The 22,073-nt window shown below is 36.5% G+C and overlaps 2 protein-coding genes across 2 annotated transcripts; both read right to left on the bottom strand.

Annotated features, from left to right (window-relative positions):
• Positions 1-1,299: 1,299 nt before the first annotated feature.
• LOC121320832 (cell cycle control protein 50A-like) lies at positions 1,300-9,455 on the bottom strand. The gene is made up of 7 exons (XM_041259514.1): positions 9,086-9,455; positions 7,622-7,738; positions 6,464-6,571; positions 4,938-5,028; positions 4,180-4,323; positions 3,112-3,318; positions 1,300-2,250 (listed from the first exon to the last, which is right to left on the bottom strand). Exons 1-7 carry the CDS (start codon positions 9,287-9,289, stop codon positions 2,063-2,065), a joined length of 1,059 nt encoding a protein of 352 aa, XP_041115448.1. The 5' UTR covers positions 9,290-9,455; the 3' UTR covers positions 1,300-2,062.
• Positions 9,456-10,934: 1,479 nt separating this feature from the next.
• Positions 10,935-18,543, bottom strand: LOC121321096 (protein CMSS1-like). The gene is made up of 9 exons (XM_041260003.1): positions 18,529-18,543; positions 16,678-16,749; positions 16,225-16,354; positions 15,905-15,964; positions 15,354-15,456; positions 13,790-13,850; positions 12,858-12,945; positions 12,096-12,184; positions 10,935-11,048 (listed from the first exon to the last, which is right to left on the bottom strand). The coding sequence occupies exons 1-9, from the start codon at positions 18,541-18,543 to the stop codon at positions 10,935-10,937; spliced, it is 732 nt and encodes a 243-aa protein (XP_041115937.1).
• Positions 18,544-22,073: the final 3,530 nt, after the last annotated feature.

Below are 22,073 nucleotides of genomic sequence, written 5' to 3'. Positions count from 1 at the left end.
AAATTTCCAATCATCCAGACAGACTTCCAACTGTCAATCTCGCACTGTGCCGAAAACACTGCAACCTTTCTAGCCAATGGGAGCACACACTCATATTTCAATCAATGAAAACCCAGCCTTACTCAACTGCTTCAGGCAATAATATTGCAGTTTATTTGAAGGACTCCGCTGATTGTCAATGGAGAATCACTGCGGGCAAGAGAGTTAGGCAAAAGCAATTCTATGGAGAGTCAATGGAAGCGTAAGAAATTTTGCTGATTTGTGCAGCTTTTCGCCTTGTTAAAAAATGCATCGAACTTTTGAAGTAGATTTCACATTTACCCAAGGCCTTTTGGAGAAAACAGAAACATTTGCAAATTATGACAATACGCAATTACTATGAAACTACTACCGCGGCGCATGTGCAGTAAAGACGTCATCGATGATAATATCTACTGACAGCTTTCGGAAACGGGTAACGGGAAATTTAAAAGCTATAGCATATCAGATATATTTGATTACTATTACTATTAATTGTTTGTGAAAATGTTATAATATAAGGATGAACCATTTTTACCTACTTTGTCCAACTACCTACCGGTAGGTTGTTTACTGTACTATATTGCTGTGTCTTGATAATATTTTATGTTATAATGTTCTGTATTTCTAAAGTAAGCGGTGTTACCGGACTGTTAAATTATTTCATCAATACGCGTCTTTAGAGCGATGTTTCTGCGCATGCGCCAACGATCGGGGCAGTGCTCAGAAAATAGCATTTTTCATAATAAATACGTATTGTGATAATTTCCTTATTTTGCCGTTTACTTCAAAAGGCCTTGGATAAATGTGAAATATACTTCAAAAGTTTGATGCATTTTTTTACATGGCGAAAAACAGCAACATTTCCTACGCCTCCATTGAGTCCATGGGTTTTTTGTTGTTTTTGTTTTTTTTTGCCCAACTCTCTATATACCACAATGCTTTGCGCGCAGTGAGACAGAAGTCTCCATTGAAAATCAGCGGAGTCGAGTATCTTGTTAAATAGTGTCTTTTGAAACGCCCTTCTAATAAACTGCGATATTATTGCCTGAAGCAGTTTGGAGGAAGGCTGGATTTTGATTGGTGCGCTGTTATTATACTTGTTGTTTTATTGAAAGAACGACAACACAAGCTATTTTAAACAAATCAATGTTACATTTCGAGGGTATGACCGTGATTGTAAATACAGTAATATAGTTCAACCAATGATTAAGTGCAAGCAGTCAAATTATATGAACAGTTATTGTAATATGTACTATACTGTAAACCTGAACAAAAAAGCAAAAACTAACTTGAATTTTAGTTTTAACGATAATTACAGAGAATTTTATTCTTGCATGACAATTTTAAGGCTCCAAAACAATCAACTTCTCTTAGTTAAAAAATAAATAAAATAATTTTTTTGTTGAGTGCCACCCTAAAATCTTTTGCTAATCCCATGTTACAAGGTATATGGGCAAATGGTTTGATGGCTGTGTTTCAGCCCCTTATAACCACGTCTGTGTGCTGGAGCAGAAGAAACAATAATTTATAGTGTGCTGAAGAAATGGGATCATGTCTTTTTTTTTAAAGTCACAACAGGCGTGTCTTTCTTAAAATATAACATTTAAAAAAAAATTAAAAAGTACTGAAACTATTTTTCTTTTTTTGTTAATGTTTGGTGGCCGTGTTAGGGTGGTTTATGGGAGAATGGACAAAACAGTTTAATCCACACTTCAAAACACTTTATCAGAAACTAAAAATACAAACATTTCTATATCACTCTACTGGACCAAACAGACACAATCTTACATGACAATTCCAAAAGAAAAAAGTATGAAAGTCCTATAGATCATTTTGTTACTGGTTTTAAATAGTCACAGTCTCATTTCGGACCTCTTTACGTAATCACATTAGGTAGGTCGTCATCCACTTTACCCCTCACTTCATACTGTACCTCTGTAATACATGTTATTTCATTCCCATGTGGTTTGGTGGATCTTTACTAACTGTATTACGAACAAACACAAAAACGTCTAAGCAGGCTGCTGCTGGAAAGTAGGGTTTATTCCTCTAGATCCAGAGACTTTTCCCGAAATTTCAGGTGAACCACTGTTAGGATGATGGCCACTATCAGGATGATCGCGCCGGATGCAGAGTAGGCTATGCCCAGGAAGTTGTTCCGGCCTCCCAGCCAGGACACAGTGGAGAGAATCACAGACTTTCGGCCTTTGAACTTGCCCACAGGGTAATCTGAAAGTTGCAGTTAAGGACAATAGGATAGGTTTCCATTCTAAAATGTTTTAAGCCAAAAGTCACTTCTCTGTTTAATGATTTGACAGATCAGGCATAAAATAATTTTAAGAGTGTAAAACTAGCAAGAGCATGTTTAAAGTAGGGGCTGTCTTAAAATGTTCTTGGTAGACAGGTTTTTTTCTGTAAAGATGGTATAACATGGGGAATATGTAACTTTGGCAGTGGTGCTTTATACAAGGTCACCTGGTTGGAGGGCTGAGTACATAATTCAGGATTGAACAGCATCAAATATTATATATACCTTAAAGAAACACTAACTAGACTTTCTACATGCATTTCCTTACCTCTTATTACCACAAAACATGATCTCTGTATTATACTAATTGCACATTACAGAGGACAAAACTGGCATTTAAGCTCTCACCATTACTTAAATGTGTACATTATTTAAAAAAAAAAAAAAAAAAAAAAACTAAATAAAAAAAAAAACACACACACACACACACATTATATTATTCCTGTATGGTGTGCTTGATGTCATATATGTGTATATGTTTCCAGTATTCAGGGAGTTATTTTAAGGTTTGCATAGCTGATAAGACCACCTTTCACACTCTTACCATCGGGTGGTGCCAGTGTACTCTTTAGTCACAAGTTTTAGTGTTGTTTAGCCAATTCAAATAATTTGAATACCTGTCTCAGCCAGATGCACATTTCACTTGGCCACTGCAGTGTCACTATATTGAGGCTCAAATGACCTCATAAAACCCAAAAGTTGGGTATGCAAATGTCAGCGTGGCTTAGTAACATACTGGTGAGACAGCTCATTCCGCCAAGAAAGACCTTGTGAAAGGATACTGTAGGAAATTTTAACACTGTAGTTCCCAGCTGGAAGGCCATCGTTGAACTCCTGTGTGCGATTCAGCCGCCTGTAAAGCTTCTTAAACGAAGGAAAGGCCGCCTGCCTCATCCACACAATGAGGTCTTCGTTCACAAATCCGTTGTTGTTCTCCTCCACACTGAGCTGGTACACAGGCTTCCTCCAGTAAAAGGGGCGGGCCGTTCCTGAGACAGAAAACCCAGTAAGCCTAAACCATCCATAACTTCAGATCTTTTTAGTGTACTGAGTTTGTACCTACAGCATTAAACACCAATCAGTTAGGTATAGGAATTACACAGCATGAGGCGCCAAGTGTTTATCTAGTTGACTTTGCTTATTTTAGCTTTTCTTCTACTATGTACAACTGCAACCCAAGTTATACTTTCAGACCACAAGGTTTATGCGATTGATCTTGCCTTGACTTAGTGATTTAAAAACTGCCCATCCATCATCTTCTAATCACCAAGGTTTACAACTCAAGCATCCTTGCAATTATCAAAACGAACCACGCCATTATAGGAAGTAAGTGGTAAATGAAAACACAAGTCAGTTGAAGATATACAGTATGACTTGTTTCACATCTTTTCGAAAGTTAGAAAATGTAATGACAGTAAAATGTAATAAAATGTAAAATCAGAAGCTGCCATTTGAAATAAAACTAGCACTAATTCCTTTAAAGCTGCAATGTACCACAACAATAATAAAACAGTATCATTCATTGATATCAGTTTTCCTATGTTTAGCCATCTGTGTGTTCTGCTTTTACAGAACGCACGCCTTGTGTAACTGCTTTTTAACAGCTTCATCAGCAAGCACCTCCACTATATCAGCCCTTCGGAGGAGAAGTAAAACCCAGGTCCTATTCTAAGTGACCACAGCAGCAGCAGAAGTTGTTGATAAATAGTTCACCCTCTAGTCTCTGCATGGATAAAAACAGCTGCTAAATGACTAAATAATAATAATAATAATAATAATAATAATAATAATAATAATAATAATAATAATAATAATAACTTCTGCCTGGGATATGCAGGGAAATGACCGACCTTCAAAAGCAGCAGTAAGATTGTCCTTGGGTGATGGGTTTTGAAATTTCACGGTTCTGTCAGTGAACCATGTAATATCAGTCTTCAGCAATGGAACTGGTGTTTCAGTGTTTTTATCAGAGTGGTAGAAAAGCTGAAGAGTATCTGGAAAACAAAATGCCAACATTGTAGTAATCTAAAACAAACTCTCTAATAATGGGCTCATTAATTATGCTAGAATTATATCCATAATATACCAGCCTATGCATGAAATTCCATATTACTTTATCCAGCTTTGACACACTGGACCAAGCAAGCTGTTCACTTTTATGTAAGTTATGTCACTGTGATAAAAGATTAACTGAATTTCTCTTATAGCAATATAGGGCCCTCACAAAGCTTTAACTCATGAGATATTTTAAATACTAAATCAAGACAGTTGTTGGTTCCATAAATAGTTAATGAATACTACATTTCATTAAATCTATAAAAAACAGAGTTAATGGCCAGAACTCAAAAAAAATAAGAAACAAGGTAAGACTACATACCTAAATTAAAGTAGGTAAATGTACTGGGTGTGTTTTTTACCTTTCGGAAAAAAACATAATGAGGATTTGAAGTAAAGTCCTTTGAGAATCTAGCTCACTGTGTTACACTTGTGTTATACTTGAATCTATAAAATAAGCAGTTTTGCTATGGTTGAATGGGCATGTGGGCATATCTATCAAGCACATAGACATGCACACAGACAGAAGGACAGAATGTGTTCAGGTACATACCATTGAATATGCTGTTGGCAATAGCCCCACAGGGTGCGGTAGGAGTTTCATTCTTATATTTGTGAAATGGAAAACAGCTGATACTTGGATTCTGAAAAAAAAAAAAAAAAAAAAAAATATATAAAGAAAAAAAAAGATGTCTGTAACTGAGTTCCAGTGCAGAGATATGTAATAAATCTACAATGTAATGTTTTGTGCTTTACTGCAGACACTATAGTATTAATCGCCTAGTCTCCGATGAGAGGGACTGCTACCATTGATTGGGTTTGATGAATAGAAGTAGAGTATCTGTCACTACACAAGCAAAATAAAATAAAAAAAGCCACCCTTGATGGCCAATTTAAATTTACTATGGTATACTATTGTAAAAGCATAGCAAGTGTAATGAAGCAAAGTGAAAACATGGCAAATCACAGATAAACATGCTTATGGTATAGCCAACATTCCATATATGTTTTTGGGTCATTGGGTAATTTACTCTTTAATTCAGACACTATATGAGTAAAATGTATTTTGGGTGAGTAAAAAGCAACATTACCTTGACGTCATGAGTAATTTAAATAAATAACGTACATACTTGAATGCTAACTTATGGGATATACATTAACCACAGCTTTTACTCTTAACTGTGATTTTACTTTGAACTACTGTACAAAAACTTGGTTTTACAAAACAACAATTATTCTTATTCGCTTTACTGACCACAACAATATGGCTGTGAAGCAAATTAACACAGAAACAGATTTTTTTTTTTTTTTTTAATTCCAATGTTGCAGATGGAAATACACTTAACATGCACATACTAATGTATAAAGAAACAATAATATTGTATTCCTCATTGAGCACCTTGCTATATCAACATAAAGCACCCTGACTCTCTCCAAACACATAATATTGTATTTATTATATAGATTTACTTTCCAAAAATGCAGTTGACAGATAGGTACATTGGTAGAATATGTTGAGATGGATGAAGTCGGCGCAGATAAATCCAGATGCTTATTCACCAATCACAAACACGCATTGCAAGTGAGTGAATTCAACTATACCTTATTTATTTATTTGTTTGTTTATTTATTTATTTATTTTTTTAAAAACATAGTTATTAGTCACGTATTTCTGGCAATTCCCAGACAGGTTACAATTAGCTATCCCAGTATTCTCTACCTACCACAGCCAGTATGTTCACAATTGACCATTGAGACGCTGGGAACCAACACAGTACAATAAGCATGATAACATGCAAACTCAAGCTGCAGCAGAATTGCTCTATTCATTGGCATGAAATTTAAATATCATACCTAATTCATATTTTTTTTCACTGCGTAAAGCACCCTTTACGCAGTTTATTTGGAGCGCTGGGTACAACATTGCAAATGTAACTTTTATTAGGTAAATATTGATTAAAACAAATGACAACATAAATAAATAAAACAAAGACCAAAAGACCAAAGTGATCAAAACACCAGTGTTTAATAGCATCAATTTATCAGGCGGTGTGTCATGAATTCAGATGGTTACGTTACCTTCAAGTTATACTGTCTCCCCACCAGTTGTGCATTGTCCCGGGAAACCATGTAATGCCGTTGATTCTGGTGGAAGTTTGTTAATCCGTAGTACATGAACACATCACCCTGCAAAGTGTGCAGATGCGTCAGTGTAGTCTGCACTGCACACTTATTAAAGCGTAGTGCAGATCTGCCAATCAGACTCATCCAGGTAGACATACAGATGAACTCGCGGATATACATGTAAATACCACTGCCTTTCAAATCACAAAAAAGTACCCTCTTGGGAATTTACATATTGGTTACCTTACTGACAGCAATGCACTAAAGAGAACCGCAGGCACTGTTACATATTTGATTTTCATAACCTTCATTCTTAAATTGTATTTTACCTCAGACCCGCCACTGTTCAGATCAATTGAATAGACCTGGTCTTCACTAAATTTGGTTCAATATGATGCTGAACTTGAATCTGTTTTTACTCTCTGCTCTCCTAATCCTCGAGACTTTAATACTGATTGAAAGAATGAATTTGAAAAATCAACAGTGCTGAGAAATATAGAGATGTCCGGTTTTTGGTGCATTTCAGTTATATTTAGTGAGGCACAGAGTTTGCAATCAATCTGACTTGCAAAAAAGACAAAGCAATTTTTTACACAAAGATTTCACCGAACAGCCCCTGAACAGGTAGCAAATCTCAATTAAAACGGGGAGCTTTAGGATCCTGTATGACAGGAAACAATCCATGTAACAGGCTAGGCTAACTAGGACACATCTAACTGTTAACAGGGTGTAAGGTCACCACGGGCAGCCAGGAAAGAACTTAGTTAACGTGACAATTCTGCCGTTGTAATGGCTTGGCATCCCAGCCAATTGAACTGAATGGAGAGGCATGGGGTAGAGGTGAACCAATAACCTTGCATCTCACCATTCAACTAAAGAGGAAGCCCTCCAGTCGAGAGGTAAGAGAGTGTCTCGTGCCAATGTAGTATTATTAATTCATACGCTAGGAGGAGATCTATTGCCCGGGAGTTGCAATTGTTCTGGAGGGATATATATATATATATATATATATATATATATATCAGAGATCCCATTTACATGGCAACTAAATCAGAAAGAAGAAACAGCCCATTTGCTCAGATGTGTGTGTTTAAGGTCTCAAAAGCAACATACCTTGAATGCTTCTGACAGCGAGAAGGATACAGTGCACGCACAATCAATTATCGAGTTTGCTCTGTCTAGGCGGAGAGAATAACAATCAGCACAATCTCTTTCTTCTGTGTAATCCACCTGAAAGACACACAACAGGCCAGTGAAACACTCCTGGTCACATCTGCTGGATACAAGCTCAGAACTAAAGACAATTGTTTGGGAAGCACTCCACTTGATGTTGTAAATTGAAGACTATTCTGAAGCAAGTGCGAAGGCAACACTTTCAGAAATACAGAATAGTCAGAAACAATTAGAACCCCATAAATAAAGAAAGAAACAAGCCAGTTGTGGAAAGGCAGTTAGGTTCTTTTTATGAGTAGTGTCTTGCTTGTTTTACTCTGTTGAAATTATCTGATGAACCTCTTGCCTTGAATTCAAGGGCCTTTTTTTCTTTCTTCAGGTGATCCAGTTTCATCATCCTTAAAGTTCACACCAACTACGCATTGTATTTTCTACAAGCTGGGTTCTGTTTACAACACATCCCTGCAAAGGGAAAACACGGATTTGGATCTAAATAAGAGCAGGCAGGAAAGTGACGTCTGAGCTGTGCGGTGCAGGTGTTCAAAGTGTAGGTTTCTGTGAGTCCAAGCTTGGACTGCTCTTGATGATGCACAAACTGTGTATCTGGCACATTAAAAGAAACAGCAAATGCACAATGTAGTCAACTAAGCACTGTAATCTTACAGAAAAGGTGTTGTAAATTATTTAAAAAAAAAGGAAAAAAAAGACATTGTAACTCCAGTAATATCCAATTACAATGAAGCACAGGTTTTGGTTGGATTCAAGCACGATTCATGTTCAAATAATACTGATTGGTAATAGATGAATTAAATACATAAACAAATAACATGTATGTGATCATTTTCATGGCTAGTAAGTCTTGAAAGCACTACACAAAGCTAATAAATGACAAAAAAGTCATTGCAGTAGTCAAAACACTTTACATTCACAATGGCAAGTGGCTTCCACTTTTGTGTACCCTTAATCCTGCAACCCACCGATGTTGTAAGCCCTCAATAAAATGTGTACACAATTATGCTCCTGATACTCCTATTTCCAAGCTTCACAGCCAAGAGCTACCTAACTGTGTGAAAGGACAATTATTTGCAAATGCAAATACATAAATAAATACATAATCAGGTTCTAGCTGAAACAAAAACCAATTGTGGATTCTTCTACAAAAATACTATTAGCTAAGCAAACATTTTTATAAAATTTCTTGCACATACCACAGAAGAACATGTTCTTCTGTTTCTTAGTATTACTCTGTAAAAAGATTTACCTTATAAAAGTAGACATTTTAAACAAACCAGATAGTTGCTAATTATTGAATTTTGTACAGCATTTTCCCTGGTCTGCAACAGAGGTAAAATACTACTACTACTACTACTAACAATAATATTCAAGATGTTTTAGGAGACCTACTTTAATTTCTTGGACTCCAGCAGCTGTTATAATAAGCAAGACCCCGATCATAATGCAGGCCACCCCACACAGGAAGAAGAAGGGCAGAACAGTCTCCGCTTTGAGGGTGGGAGACCAGGCTGGAAGCCTCTGCTGTTTAAAAGCTGTGTTGTCTGGACGCCTCATAAAAGGCTGAGACCCAGGAGGGCCCTTTCTGTTTGACATCTTACTGCCACTTACTAAATTAAAAAACAAAAACAAAGGAAAACATGTATTTAAGATAAAGTTAGCCTGTAACAAAGGGTTATTTGCGTTTGTATCACGTATTCTAACACTGCAATCCCTTGGACAGGCAGAATGTTATTTATTAACTACAATTGCTTTTGTATCCTTCCCCTTTATTGCCTAAATCTCAGATTTAAAGGTACACAGTCCTTTTTTCCCATCACAAGCCAAACCTGCCCCCAGAAATGATAGTTATTTTCTTACAGATTGTTCTTCACTAAAGAATTCTTCTTCCTTTGTGTGCCAAAGCAACCTCTCCAACAGTGGGCCTTATTGACAAAATGTTAAGGAATGTTTTAAGACTGTTTACAAACTGCACAGTTGATTTAATTGATCAAAATTTGCTTTCAATTTTAAAACAGTACTGCAGGTGTTGTGAATATGGCTCAGTGTCTGGCCCACTGAGTATTTTTGTCCACCAAGGAAGGGCATACTTATCATTTACACAGCTGAGGTATTTAAATCTGCTTCCATTTATATCACCTTTTTAAGATTACATGTACCATGTATATTTTTAGGTACACTGTCCCTTTAAAGTGTGTATGACGTTTATCCGTTGCTGCCTATAACCTTTGCTTTCTAAGGCCTGGCTTCCTCTTGGCTCAGAGGTTATTTTAACAGGCCATCGTTACCACGGAAATAAGAGTGAATGTTATTTATTAAGCAATTTATGATCTGATAGCAAGGAAATGGAGTCAGCGTATTTTTTATGAAAAAAATCCACTTTTTTTGTTGTTTTTTTAACTTTGTCTTTCAGTTGATTTTGTATGCATTTATGACACAGTCCGCTGTGTTTGTAAACATGATGAATGAAATGTTTATATTATTCCATGTAATATTATTATTATTATTGCAAAATCTCAAACACCAGTTCCTGGTAGCCACACATGTTGGGATTGGTATAGTGCAGCTGTTGACTCCTCAGCAACTACTTTTCATAATGTTTTAGATTTTCCCCTCAGTGAAACACAATTTTGTTAAATGGTTCCACTGATCAAGAACTTCAATACTTTGCACTGATCTCCAATATGTACAGATTTCAAGCTCCAGTCTACCTTGCTGTAGGCTCCAGGCTCCAGGGGGTGTTTTTCAAAGTAAACAAATAAATAACTAAAAAGCTAATTTTTGCACAATTAGGTAGACAACATAACTTTACAGGACAACACAGAACACATATTTAGGTCGAGGAACAGGAAATCAAATGCATACTTTTGATAATAAAATACTTAAGTATTCAAAATCCACCACATTTTTTAGGCTTACACCTATCAAATAAGTTAACTTTTAACCTGCCCACAGCTGGATATATTACCTAAACACAATATCAATTTGATCCAACGAGTTCAGCAAAATCAAGAATCAATATTTTCTAAAATAAGTAAAACACCACAAAGGAATAATCAAAAATGTAATATAACGCACCATTAATACAGGGTGAACGTTAATTAAAACTACATAACAAGCAGTTTAAGGTAAAAAAAAAAAAAAAAAAAACACACAGTACATTATTGCAAGCGATTCTGAGACGATTTTACCAAGTTACAGAATACAAACAAGTAGTACAAGTTCATCACTGTAACGCTGGTCACATCCAGGCTGCCTGGGCTTTCCCAGCAGTGCCCAGCACGTGGTACTGGAACAGAGCCAGTTTAACAGAGCCAGCCTGGCAGGCCTGTGTGATACCACCCTCCAGCTTCACCTGTAAAACAGGGGGGGCGTCAAAATGTAGACATGAACGCACAATGAGAGTGGTGATGCTTCAGCAACCGAGCGTCAGATTAAACAACGAAGAATGATTCGTGACAGACTGGACTGTTGGTCAATTAATTGTGTGACTAACATGTTTTTTTTTTTTTTTTTTTTTTTTTGATGTTTAGTTTTTTATTGGTTTCTAAGGGAAGTAGAAGCACAGTTGCTCTATTTGAACTCTCAAATGCTGTATTTGGATGTGTTTGTGTAAAGATATTAACAATCACTTTCACTTTTGTCTGGGGACAAAAGTGGAAGTGATTGTTCTTCCACAACTTCAAGCATAATAGTTCCAACAGTATATTAGTCATGTGTACATATGTTATCTATTATCTGGCTTCAGATTATTATTTAAAATAAAGCACATTAAGAGTAAATATTAAGTGCCCTTAAGATCGCCTGTGCTATTGTGTTTCTGGCTAGGCACACTGTAGTAAGTACCTGTTTTATTTGCTTTTGTGGTAAATATAAGCGGAGCAAACATAAATGAGATACTTAATCTGTCAGGGTGATTGATATTCAGTCAAAACATAGATAAAAACCTACTGCACTTGATAATTTGAAGCAATGACAGGCACAAAATATAATGGTTATTTAAAATATATATATATAAGTGAATTATTATAATACTTTGTAAGTTATAACATTATAACTTACACAAGTGTATTTTCACTGTTTATCTTTAACATCACACATGCTGAAATAGGGGATACCTTGCTGATTTCACAGACCCTGATGAGCACTAATACTGGACTACCTAGTGTTACCTTAGGTAAAGTAATCCAAGATTAGGGATAATGAGGGTCTGTCAAACCAGCCGTAAAAGTTAAGTGTCATCAACAGATTGTGAGGAATTACAAAGTGTTAGCAGGAATTAAAACATTTTATCTAGTATGCAGTTGTACTCTATGGATCTATTGTTAAGATAGTTAGGATAACAGCTGCCTACAGCATAAAACCCTGCTCATTACTAACTGGACAAACCCATACACTTTACCTTCGGGATGTCTGGCATTCTCCTGAGCTTCTGGTCTCTCCAGTTCCAGTCCAAAACCACATACTTCAGAGCTTTCAGACTAAGACCATCTGTAACACAATTAATAAAGATATCGATGAGCCTTATTTATTTGAAAGGCCAATGTTCATTCAGATGAGTGCAGTCAGCCGAGTCATTCCAAACAGAAGGGGGCGCTATTTACAGTTCAATCCAGTGGTGGATACCTGCAAGGACCCAAATAAAGCAGAAGGTGGCAGCAGACAAATGTTTCTTTTTATTCTGTTTTTCAGATTATTAAGAAATGTTACAGACGGATCATATATATTGTCAACAAACTATCTTGACTCAGCAGGGTTGTTAGTTCCTGGGATATCCTACAAAATAAATAGTGATTTAAAATATATTTACATATGTTTGGGGCCTATGAAAACACACTTGCAACCTTTTTGTTCTTCATAGGAATAAAATAAAATAAAAACACAACCTAAAATGTGAGTATTACTACATAAACTAGAAATTGGAATTGTTATTACAGTGACTACCAGTTGTGGTGAGAGATCATGGACGGCCTGACAGATTCAAAAGGAGGCCTGAAGGTTAGTGTCAGGTGACCGACTGGCCCATTCAGAGCTGAACTGAGGTTTAATCACATCGCAGGATAACCCAGAACAGTATTCCGTTTCAACCAATAGACCATCTGCCTTCAAAACGTTGCCACCCATGCAGTTAGACAAAAAAAGGGAAAACAGTCCCAGTACCAACCTTGTTCTGCGAGAGCTTTAACCCTCCCTGGGGTCTCCACACCCAGGTGAGTTACTCCTTTCTGTAGCAACTTGATCTGTTCTTCTCCCTAAAGAGGAAACAAAACAGCTAATGAAATGATTGAATGTTGTCACTGTTGTACAAACTGAAAATGTATAGTGCATTGTTGCCATGACCAGCATTTAAAAATGAATTTATACATGATACATGTAATGTAATATATTATATATATATATATATATATATATATATATATATATATATATATATAATATATACACACACACATACACACACACACACACACACACACACACACACACATATATATATATATAAGTTCAACAGACTTGCATACGAGAGCACACCAGATACCATTAGTATTACAGATCTTATAAACATGTTAAAAACCTCTTTTACTTAGCCAGATCCCACTGTGTACTTACTGAAGTGTCCCACTGTGTCACTTACTGAAATCCCACCACACAACTCTATATGTTACATTTTTTCAACAGTGCTGAACATGAACATGTGGTAATTCAAACTTCAAATCTTAAAATAGTTTTGAAAATTATTTTTTGTTTTGAAAGTTTTTAATTCTGAAAATGAATAACTACCACATGGCCATACTTTTTTAAACAATACAATATCATTTTTTTTTTTTTTTACATGGGGCAAAGCTTTTAGGTCGCCAAGACAACCTTCAATAAGAACTCTGCACAAGTTATACAAATAACACTTGATTACATTACTGTTATAAATACCAGGCCAACCCCACATGGGTCTGCTTGAGCATTTCCAAATACATTGCTTTTACAGTGGAAGGACCTGGCCATTTACAGGTGCTTTACTACTATTTACAAGCAAAATGTTCTGTCACTAAAAAAAAAATAGAAGAACAACAAACCCTTATGGAAGCACTTGTCGCTTACCTTTATATGTTTTGCAAACAGTTTCAGAACTTTGGAATAACCCTTGAAGGTTGTAAGTTGCCTGAAAAAAAAAGAAAATTTACATAGTTCAGTGCCAAAGACACACTTTGTTCTCCTACATTAAATTTTGATTTAAATATTAGAGTATCCCTGTCTTTAGAGCACTGTATCCCTGAAACAAGATTTCTAGCTCTAATGAGGAACATTTTTTATTGGGGATGTAATGCATACATTACAGTGTCTGAACTACTTCACAAGGGAGTACTTGCAGAACTTGAAGTTCTGAGACAACCATTCCAACTCTGGAATTTTGAAATGATTCATGAAACACAAACATACTCACACATGTAAACACTGCAAACCTCATGAATACAGCATACAAATAAACAGGCACTTGTTAGAACGTGCTCATTCGCTTTCATGCAAACACAATTAGACAAGCACACACACACACACACACAAGCAATCACTACCCCACAAAAAAAAAGACACCGGCCTAGAAACACACAGTTACATGCACTCATAATTTGCAATTGTAAACTGTGGCTTGCTTATTTTAAAAGAATGCTGTAGTTTCAGGTAGTCTGTTACACATCCTACTGTAGGTCACAGCACCACAACGGATTTAAGTTATTAAGGGAAGCTGCCTGTTGAGTTAATTATAGGAAAGAGGGAAGGCTGGTAAGAATTTTACTAGGTGCAAACAGAGATTAAACTTAACATTTTGTCTAATTCTTGAAATTCTTCACACAGTACTTAGATACTCGTACAAACTGGGACTGCAATCTTAGATTTTCATCATTATCAAATGAACTCTTACCATTCTTTCCATTTCATTACATTTTTTTTTTTTCACATTTTCTGGACAGCAAAAAGTTTGAAATAAATCAATTACTGTATTATATTATTGTACCTACACACTTTTGACCTTGATGGAACTACTGAATCACAAGGGAGTTTTTGTTATTGACCATTATGACTTAACATTTCATTCAAATTGGTAATCTTTTAGTGTAGTTTTTTTTAGTTAAAATAAACATGCATGTTTACCACAGCATGCGCTTCTTTCAAAACTGACACCTGATGCCTATATGACCAGTGGAAGTGCATGAGGAGTACGGTTTATGAAATGGGATGTGTTGAATACCACTGTATTTAATGCTACAGAGTGATGTTTTATTTTATTTGAATTTATTTTTTAAAGCGGAATTTGGAATCTATTTTTTCTTTGCTCAAATCCAACAAGAGAATAAACGGGCGAATGGTACAGTTCCACCTTATGCCGTGTTGCTAAGCAGATGAAGAGTTTGACCTGAAGGAAGTAATTCTCTGATAGCTGCTGTTTATTTGATTTATTTTCCAATGTATTTTTTTTTTAAACAGATTAGTAATTTCACTCATAAGAATGACCGCAAACAACTCACTGGCTCTCTTTGAGGGCTTGACGGTTATTTGGTCGGATGCACCACTTAAAATATATACATTATAATGAAAATCAATATCATAATTATATGCTTCTATCCCCTAAGTAAGGCTGTGGCCCGAAAACCAGTACTGTACTCACTTAATGAGATCCAGAACACGATGGGCAGAGCTGCAGACAATCAACATCACCACAGACTTCTCCTCAGTGTGGTTTTTACATAGCTTTGCCCACTTGGGGCAGACTGAAACACAAAAACAGCATTACTTTTGGTGCACAGCAGACAGATCAATAAATCAAGATAATGATACCAGTTTGAAGGTGATGTCCATAAAAACTTGTATCTTAAAGTAACTGTAACCTCGAGGAGCAATTGTAAAGTCTTTAAGAGAAACAGTACCAAATCTGAAGTCAACAACAAACAGTAACAGCATAAAGGACATCGTTTCAGATTCAAGAGAAAACGTCCGACCTAGTCCAGAGGAAAAAAATGTTGGTGCAGTGTGTTTCAAATTAATAAAACATTAATCAAAAAGGCCTGAACTCGTAACTGGAGGAGCTGTAGGTCGGAATACAACTTGTGTTGCGCGCTGCAGTTTTCAGGAGCTCAAAACCAATGTGGATTTAATTTTCTGGTGTACAGAAAGTTATTATTTAGTGCAGCCTGAAATATGAAGTCCATATTCACTTACTTTCCTTAAGAAATGAAGAGAGACTGTGGGTGAGGTCATTGCTCGGAAGGAAGCACGAATCTAAAACAAAAGATGACAACCACCATAAATAATGCTTAGCAAAAAGTCCAACAGCAGAGGTCACATTAAAATGTGCCTTCAGTCAAGTGAAAATGAATTCTTTAGTTCTCTCTATTTCACTGCAGTGAGTTACTGCATATTCTACCTTTCTGTTGATGGAAAATGTGGTCTGTCGGCCTTATCACTCGTGATCTGCACATAATCCAAGGGAGTGGTTGCCTAATCAATATATAGAGTTCTCTTTGCTAAAGGTGTCGCACCTGGCAGTTTCAGCTCCTCCATTTCAATGACAGAGCGCTTGTCTGTGAAGTTGTCCTTGAACAGTTTCTGCAGGTCAGCAGGACAGCCTGGTTTAGGGGCCGACGCTGCCAGTACATCCGTGATTTTCTTCTGGAAAAATACAAACAAGGTAAAATCAAGGGGACTAAAATGCAGTGACACGTTGTTAAAAAAAAATGTGATTCCAGTGCCAGGTTTTCAATGTCCTATGGCTAATGCCACATGATGTACTGTGAGTTTAAGCTGACGTGACAAAGCTTACATGTTGGATGATTTAGATTCAGTTTGAAATTAACTACTGTATGTTGCGTATTTGAACTATTTAATGTTTAGCAAAGCAAACCCTGCCTTACTCATTATTATGTAGGGGCATAATAATATACTCATGTCACGATACATACTGTTTTGAGGGCAAAAAAGAAATGAGCAAGTACCTTTCTTTTTCTTTTTGGCTTTGTGTCTTTCTCATCTTCTGGTTTTTCCTTCTTAGCGACAACACACTCAGTCTGGGAAACACAACACATTGCATTAGGAATTTAATTACTGTAATGCATAACTTTAACACACTCAAAAGATATACTGCAGTCCTCACAAAAACACACTAGTAGCGTTTTTTTCAGTTTCATTATACATGTCTGAATTTTAAAAACTTTTAAAAGGTAGTGTAATAATGTCTTATTACAATCCCGCTCAATGTATGACTACCACAAACCAAACTATGCTGAAGATATAGCTGCAGTAGAGCTGGCATGCAGTGTTACCTGTAACGAAGGAATGGAAAAATTAGGTGTACTTATTTATTTATTTTAAATGTGATTACTTTACAATGGTGAAGACAATGACTAATTCAAAGTAACTTTTTTTTTTTTAAAGTAACAAAATAATTCCAGTAAAATTTACTTACGGAAATATGAATTACCATTAATTTACTTTAAAATGGACAGATTATATAAGAAATTAGATTTGTAGCAATTCACAATACAATAACCCTAACTTGTATTTAGCTCTTAGTCCTTACCTCAGCCTTCCTAGTACAAGACGTCACATGACAGACATGTAGAAAAGCCCAATACATACAGCTTCCTCAGAAGAAAATGACAGTGATGGATAATTCATGACTGGTAAGATTTTTTTTTTTTTTGTACCTAGCTAGTGTAAGTTGCGTATTATTTAAAACGGTCTTGTATAATTTATAGGTTGACACAACTAGGTTTAATTTGAACACCATTTGTGTGTATATTTTGTGGCCTAAAGGTCCAATCAAATCAAAAAGCATAATTTTAAGACTGTATGCTCTTATTAGGAATAAGAAATATGCATTTCTTGTTTCCCTTTGCTGCCCTGCAAATGTTCCAACAAACAATTTAAGAAAATGTTATTTTATCTTCACAAAATTAAAAAAAAAAAAGCAAGTCCAGTTTTCTCCGGCTGAAACCGGCAAATTTGGCCTCATTACAACGCACAAACACTAGGCCTAGAATATACTGGTATTCCAAGTACAGTACAGTTCTGGGCACATGCTGAATCAGCTGCTTCTATCAGCACAGCAGCCACATAACTGAAATGTTGTGCGTGGAACAGATAGCCAAGCAAATCTGACAGCTATCTTTAGACCCATCAACACATACCAGTACAGAGAACCGCAGGGAGGAAAGGTGCTCTAAATGCCTTATCATAAATACTTCACTTTCAACAGCTAAACAGACAAGATGCAAAGACATACATCTGTGTTTATGATACAATTATGAAGGAAACAGAAAGTCTCATGATTTAACCATGTGCTCAGGAAACAGCACCTGCTCAATGCATTCTTCGATGCCCCAATTATCCATAATGCTGTGTTAAAAATGCATTTGATACAATGGAACAACTCTGGTCACAAAATTGACTATATTCTATAAACATTGTTTGTTGCTGGAAATTAGTTAAATATATTTTGACCAAAAGGCCGTCCCTATTAAAGCCACTACACTTCTAGTTAAGGATATCACCTGATGCACAAATACATAAATACAATTAACCAACACTATCACAGTACTGGGTAAAAAAGGCAAATACAAAAGTGTCCTAATTGGATCAATTACCCGCCTTGGAATTAAATGCAGACAACTTTCTCTTTAAAATGTATCCCCCCCCCCCCCCCCCCCCAATCCTAAATGGCCCTGACTGCCATTGTGCGGCTTTTAAAAGCCGTTTCTCCTACTGTAAGTGGGAAGCCTCCTTTGCCTGGACAGCTACTATACATAGGTTCAAACAAGTAGTGAGGCCCACTGTTTCTGACTTACCCTGAACATGCACATTCCCAATTCACACTGTGGGAATAAGGGAGCTGCTAAGGGAATCTGTTCACCCAACTGTCATTTCAAACAGTTTTTGAATAATGATCCGCTGGGCTTAGATGTGAAAGGCACTATTTAAAATGTACCAGACGTTGTACAGTACAACAAAATATTAGACAAACAGAAAGGCTTGTCAGGGTCCAAAAGCGGTCCTCAGGCTTTAGTGTGTTAAGCATTGTGTTCCCATGCCCTCGACAGCCCTCTCTAGTTTCACGCTGTGCCCTAAGCTTGTGGCACTTGGATGCACATTCTAATTTGAGATGCTTTGCCCTCTGCTGAACTACTAATCCAGGTGCAGGTACTGTAGTTCAATGAATCAGGACTGGCCAGGAACAGTAGGAATCTCACAGCGATCACAAGGAATGATGGGCAGGTGGAAATTTCTAACCTTGCACATTTAAAGGTATCACCAAGGTTAATTCCACGATGCTTGAGATTAATTTTATGTTACCTCTAAGTGCAACTCAAGCTTCCTCTGCAAAACAGTGCTGGACCAGAACACTACTTACTGATAAAATAGTGTAATTTGTTTATGAGGTCCCAGGCAGAGAGAAACATAACAGTCACTTACACAGAACATTTCTATTTGGACCAGCCAAATCCTTCAGAAAACCAAGTGCAGAAACGTTTAGCCAATATCTCCCGTGGAGAGAGAGAGAGAGAGAGAGAGAGAGAGAGAGAGAGAGAGAGAGAGAGAGAGAGAGAGAGAGAGAGGCTCACAAACTTTTGAAAGTATCAGAATCTAGAGGTATATGAATGCATCTGTACAGTACATCTGTCTGTATGTCAAACTTTTTTTCTAATTTTAAATTTACAGCCATGGCAGATGATTTTCCTGTTTATACAGGCGAATAAGTAAAGCAAATTGTTAGCTAGTAAAAATAGATGACAGCACAGCAAATCAAGGTTTGAAAGATATGAAAATGAATAATTTCTACAAATTTCTGTCCTCGTTTATAAAGGCTAGACAAGAGACATCTTAAATTATTAGCCAGAATAGAAGTTTTAACCTGTGTCTTTAAAACATAGCAGTTTGATGGGATAATTCATTTTTGTAGAGTGACGCACAAAGGGCTTTACAATCAGCAAGCAAAAATAAAAACCCATTAAAAGTACTAACATAATTGCGGTCAGTCATGCAATCACACTATGACTTGCCAAATACGGAATAAGTAGGCTCATAAATCTATTGTTTTAACAAGTTCACACAGTTGCTAAATGGAAAATACAATAAGCTTTTGGTAATTAGAGGAAAAATACTCAGATTCTTTGAACCATTAGTGGTTAGTTCACACAATTGTGAACAAAGCTTCAGGCGGAGAGCGACAGGCCTCTGGCGGACAAAGGCAAACACTCTATATGAGCCCACCAGAACCTGGCCTGTAGTCTCCTGCAGTGTGGTAATGAAAGATGATCCCTGTCGATTTCCCCTCCATAACCTGTGGCAACAATGGAGCCAATGCTACTCTCCCTGAGGAATCCGCACAGTAGTGTGATTTGCCGTGTTTGGGAAACACCCTTCCAGATGCAATATGAATTATTAGGTACAGAATCACGTGGCTTTTTTTTTTTTTTTAGGGGTTTGTTACTATACTTTGACATATCAACTTCGGTTATATCATACCATGTAAACCCATTTGACCAAGACTTCCTTGTCAAAATGTTTGCCAAGTTTTATAAGTTACTTTTTAGTACTACTGCAACAGGTACTTGTACTGTTGTGTATTCAATAAATGGTTAGTCCCGATTGGCTGAGTAAAGCAGTCATTGTATAATATTGATCGATTACTGCAAGAATATTTGCATACAAGCAACACAGTCAACATGAGCTGCACTGTTTGCAGTGGCCAAGAGTACATTGTTTCTGTGGTAAATGTCACCTTCCAATACAAATCTGTTTTTTATTTGTTGGCACATGGGTGACTGATTTTGTACTGAAACTGACTAATTGATCTGTGGTGAGGCTGAATAGGTGTCCAGAGCATTAAGAAAATGTCATGGACTCTTAACATACAACACAAAGAGCACGTTCAGCACAGCGGCAATATGCAAGAGCCTGACAGCACACACCATACAGTACACGAAATTCCAGGCATACCAGTCAATAATCCAGACGTGCTAGTTGTCAGCTATAACAATATTCATTTAAGAAAATGTAAAGAAATACTTTCAAACTGTACTCATTGTGTGTGAGTAAGAGCGGAGCAAAGTAACATCACAATGACAATCCGATCATCGAAAAAAATTACAATTTACAAAAGCAGTAGGATGACCACTTGTACGCAACAACAGAGGCGTATATTCTTGATTTTCTACTATAATCAATGCTTTTGTGTTTTAAACATATTGTTTTTTGGAATTTGGAGTTTGACAGATTGAAACACAAACCAAGATTTGTTTTATTTAAATACATTAAGGCACATCCCAAATCCCAAAGGGAAAATGAAAACAATAATTAAAAACAAATTATCTCAATACCTCTAACAAATTCACTTGACAGTACACCTGAAAGAAATAAAAAGGAAACACGCTACCAGTCCTCTGTAGATTTTAATTTAAATACAGCAGGAGTTAACACTTCCAATCTTAACAGGGCTGTAAAGTAGAACAAGCTCACAAGTAAGCACAAAAGTCATTCACATTAATGCAAGTAGCCCAATATTTTGTTTGCTATTATTTAAATGAATGTTAGCAGCTTGCAAACAAAACCCTTGATGCTGCTTACAAAGGAACTGCTTGAAACAGAAAAGCCTGAGGGCCACATCTCGACCCTGACAAACCTTTTTATTTGTCTTAACACCTCGTTGTACAAAGTTTGATTAGTTTTAAAGCTAGGATTTAACTTGGATAAAACTTGTATTCAAATTGAACTACCAGTATTTTGCATTTTACAGCTACAATATTGTAGGATTAATATGAGCTTATTGTTACAATCAGTTGAACCGTGTGTGTAAATACTGTATTTTGATGACACAATTTGATGTCTATGTGTTTTCATATTAAAACAATCAATGAACTTATTTTACGAATAAAGTAAGAGTTTATTTTGCAGAATGGGGTTCAGTAACCACAGGACAAGCTCCCCTAGCCCAGCACATGCCCTCTGTTACTGTTGGTTTGAAGAGGACAGCAGGACCGTCACCACGACAACCAGAGACTGGCATAAATAAACAAACAGGCCTTAAAAAAAATAAAAAACGGCTACAACAGAGCCTACCAACTGGATAACTGTATGGAGGACTTTCTTTTTCTGTTTTTTTCAATGTCCACATACTGATGTGCACAAGAAGAAGCAAATCAGTTGGTTTTCTACCAAGTTTTGAGCCACGAAATCCAGTGTATTCGGACACACCTGTACCAGTGCATTCGGACACACCTGTACCAGTGCATTGGTTGTGTAAAACAGTGGTTGTGTAGTGTCGGTTTCTCACTCTTTTGTTTGTAAATCACATTTCATCTGTATAAAAGAAGATTGACTGTGACCTCTGCCT

Source organism: Polyodon spathula, chromosome 9 (genome assembly GCF_017654505.1).
Source record: "Polyodon spathula isolate WHYD16114869_AA chromosome 9, ASM1765450v1, whole genome shotgun sequence".
NCBI lineage: Eukaryota > Metazoa > Chordata > Actinopteri > Acipenseriformes > Polyodontidae > Polyodon > Polyodon spathula.
This window is presented reverse-complemented; position numbering and strand designations above follow the sequence as displayed.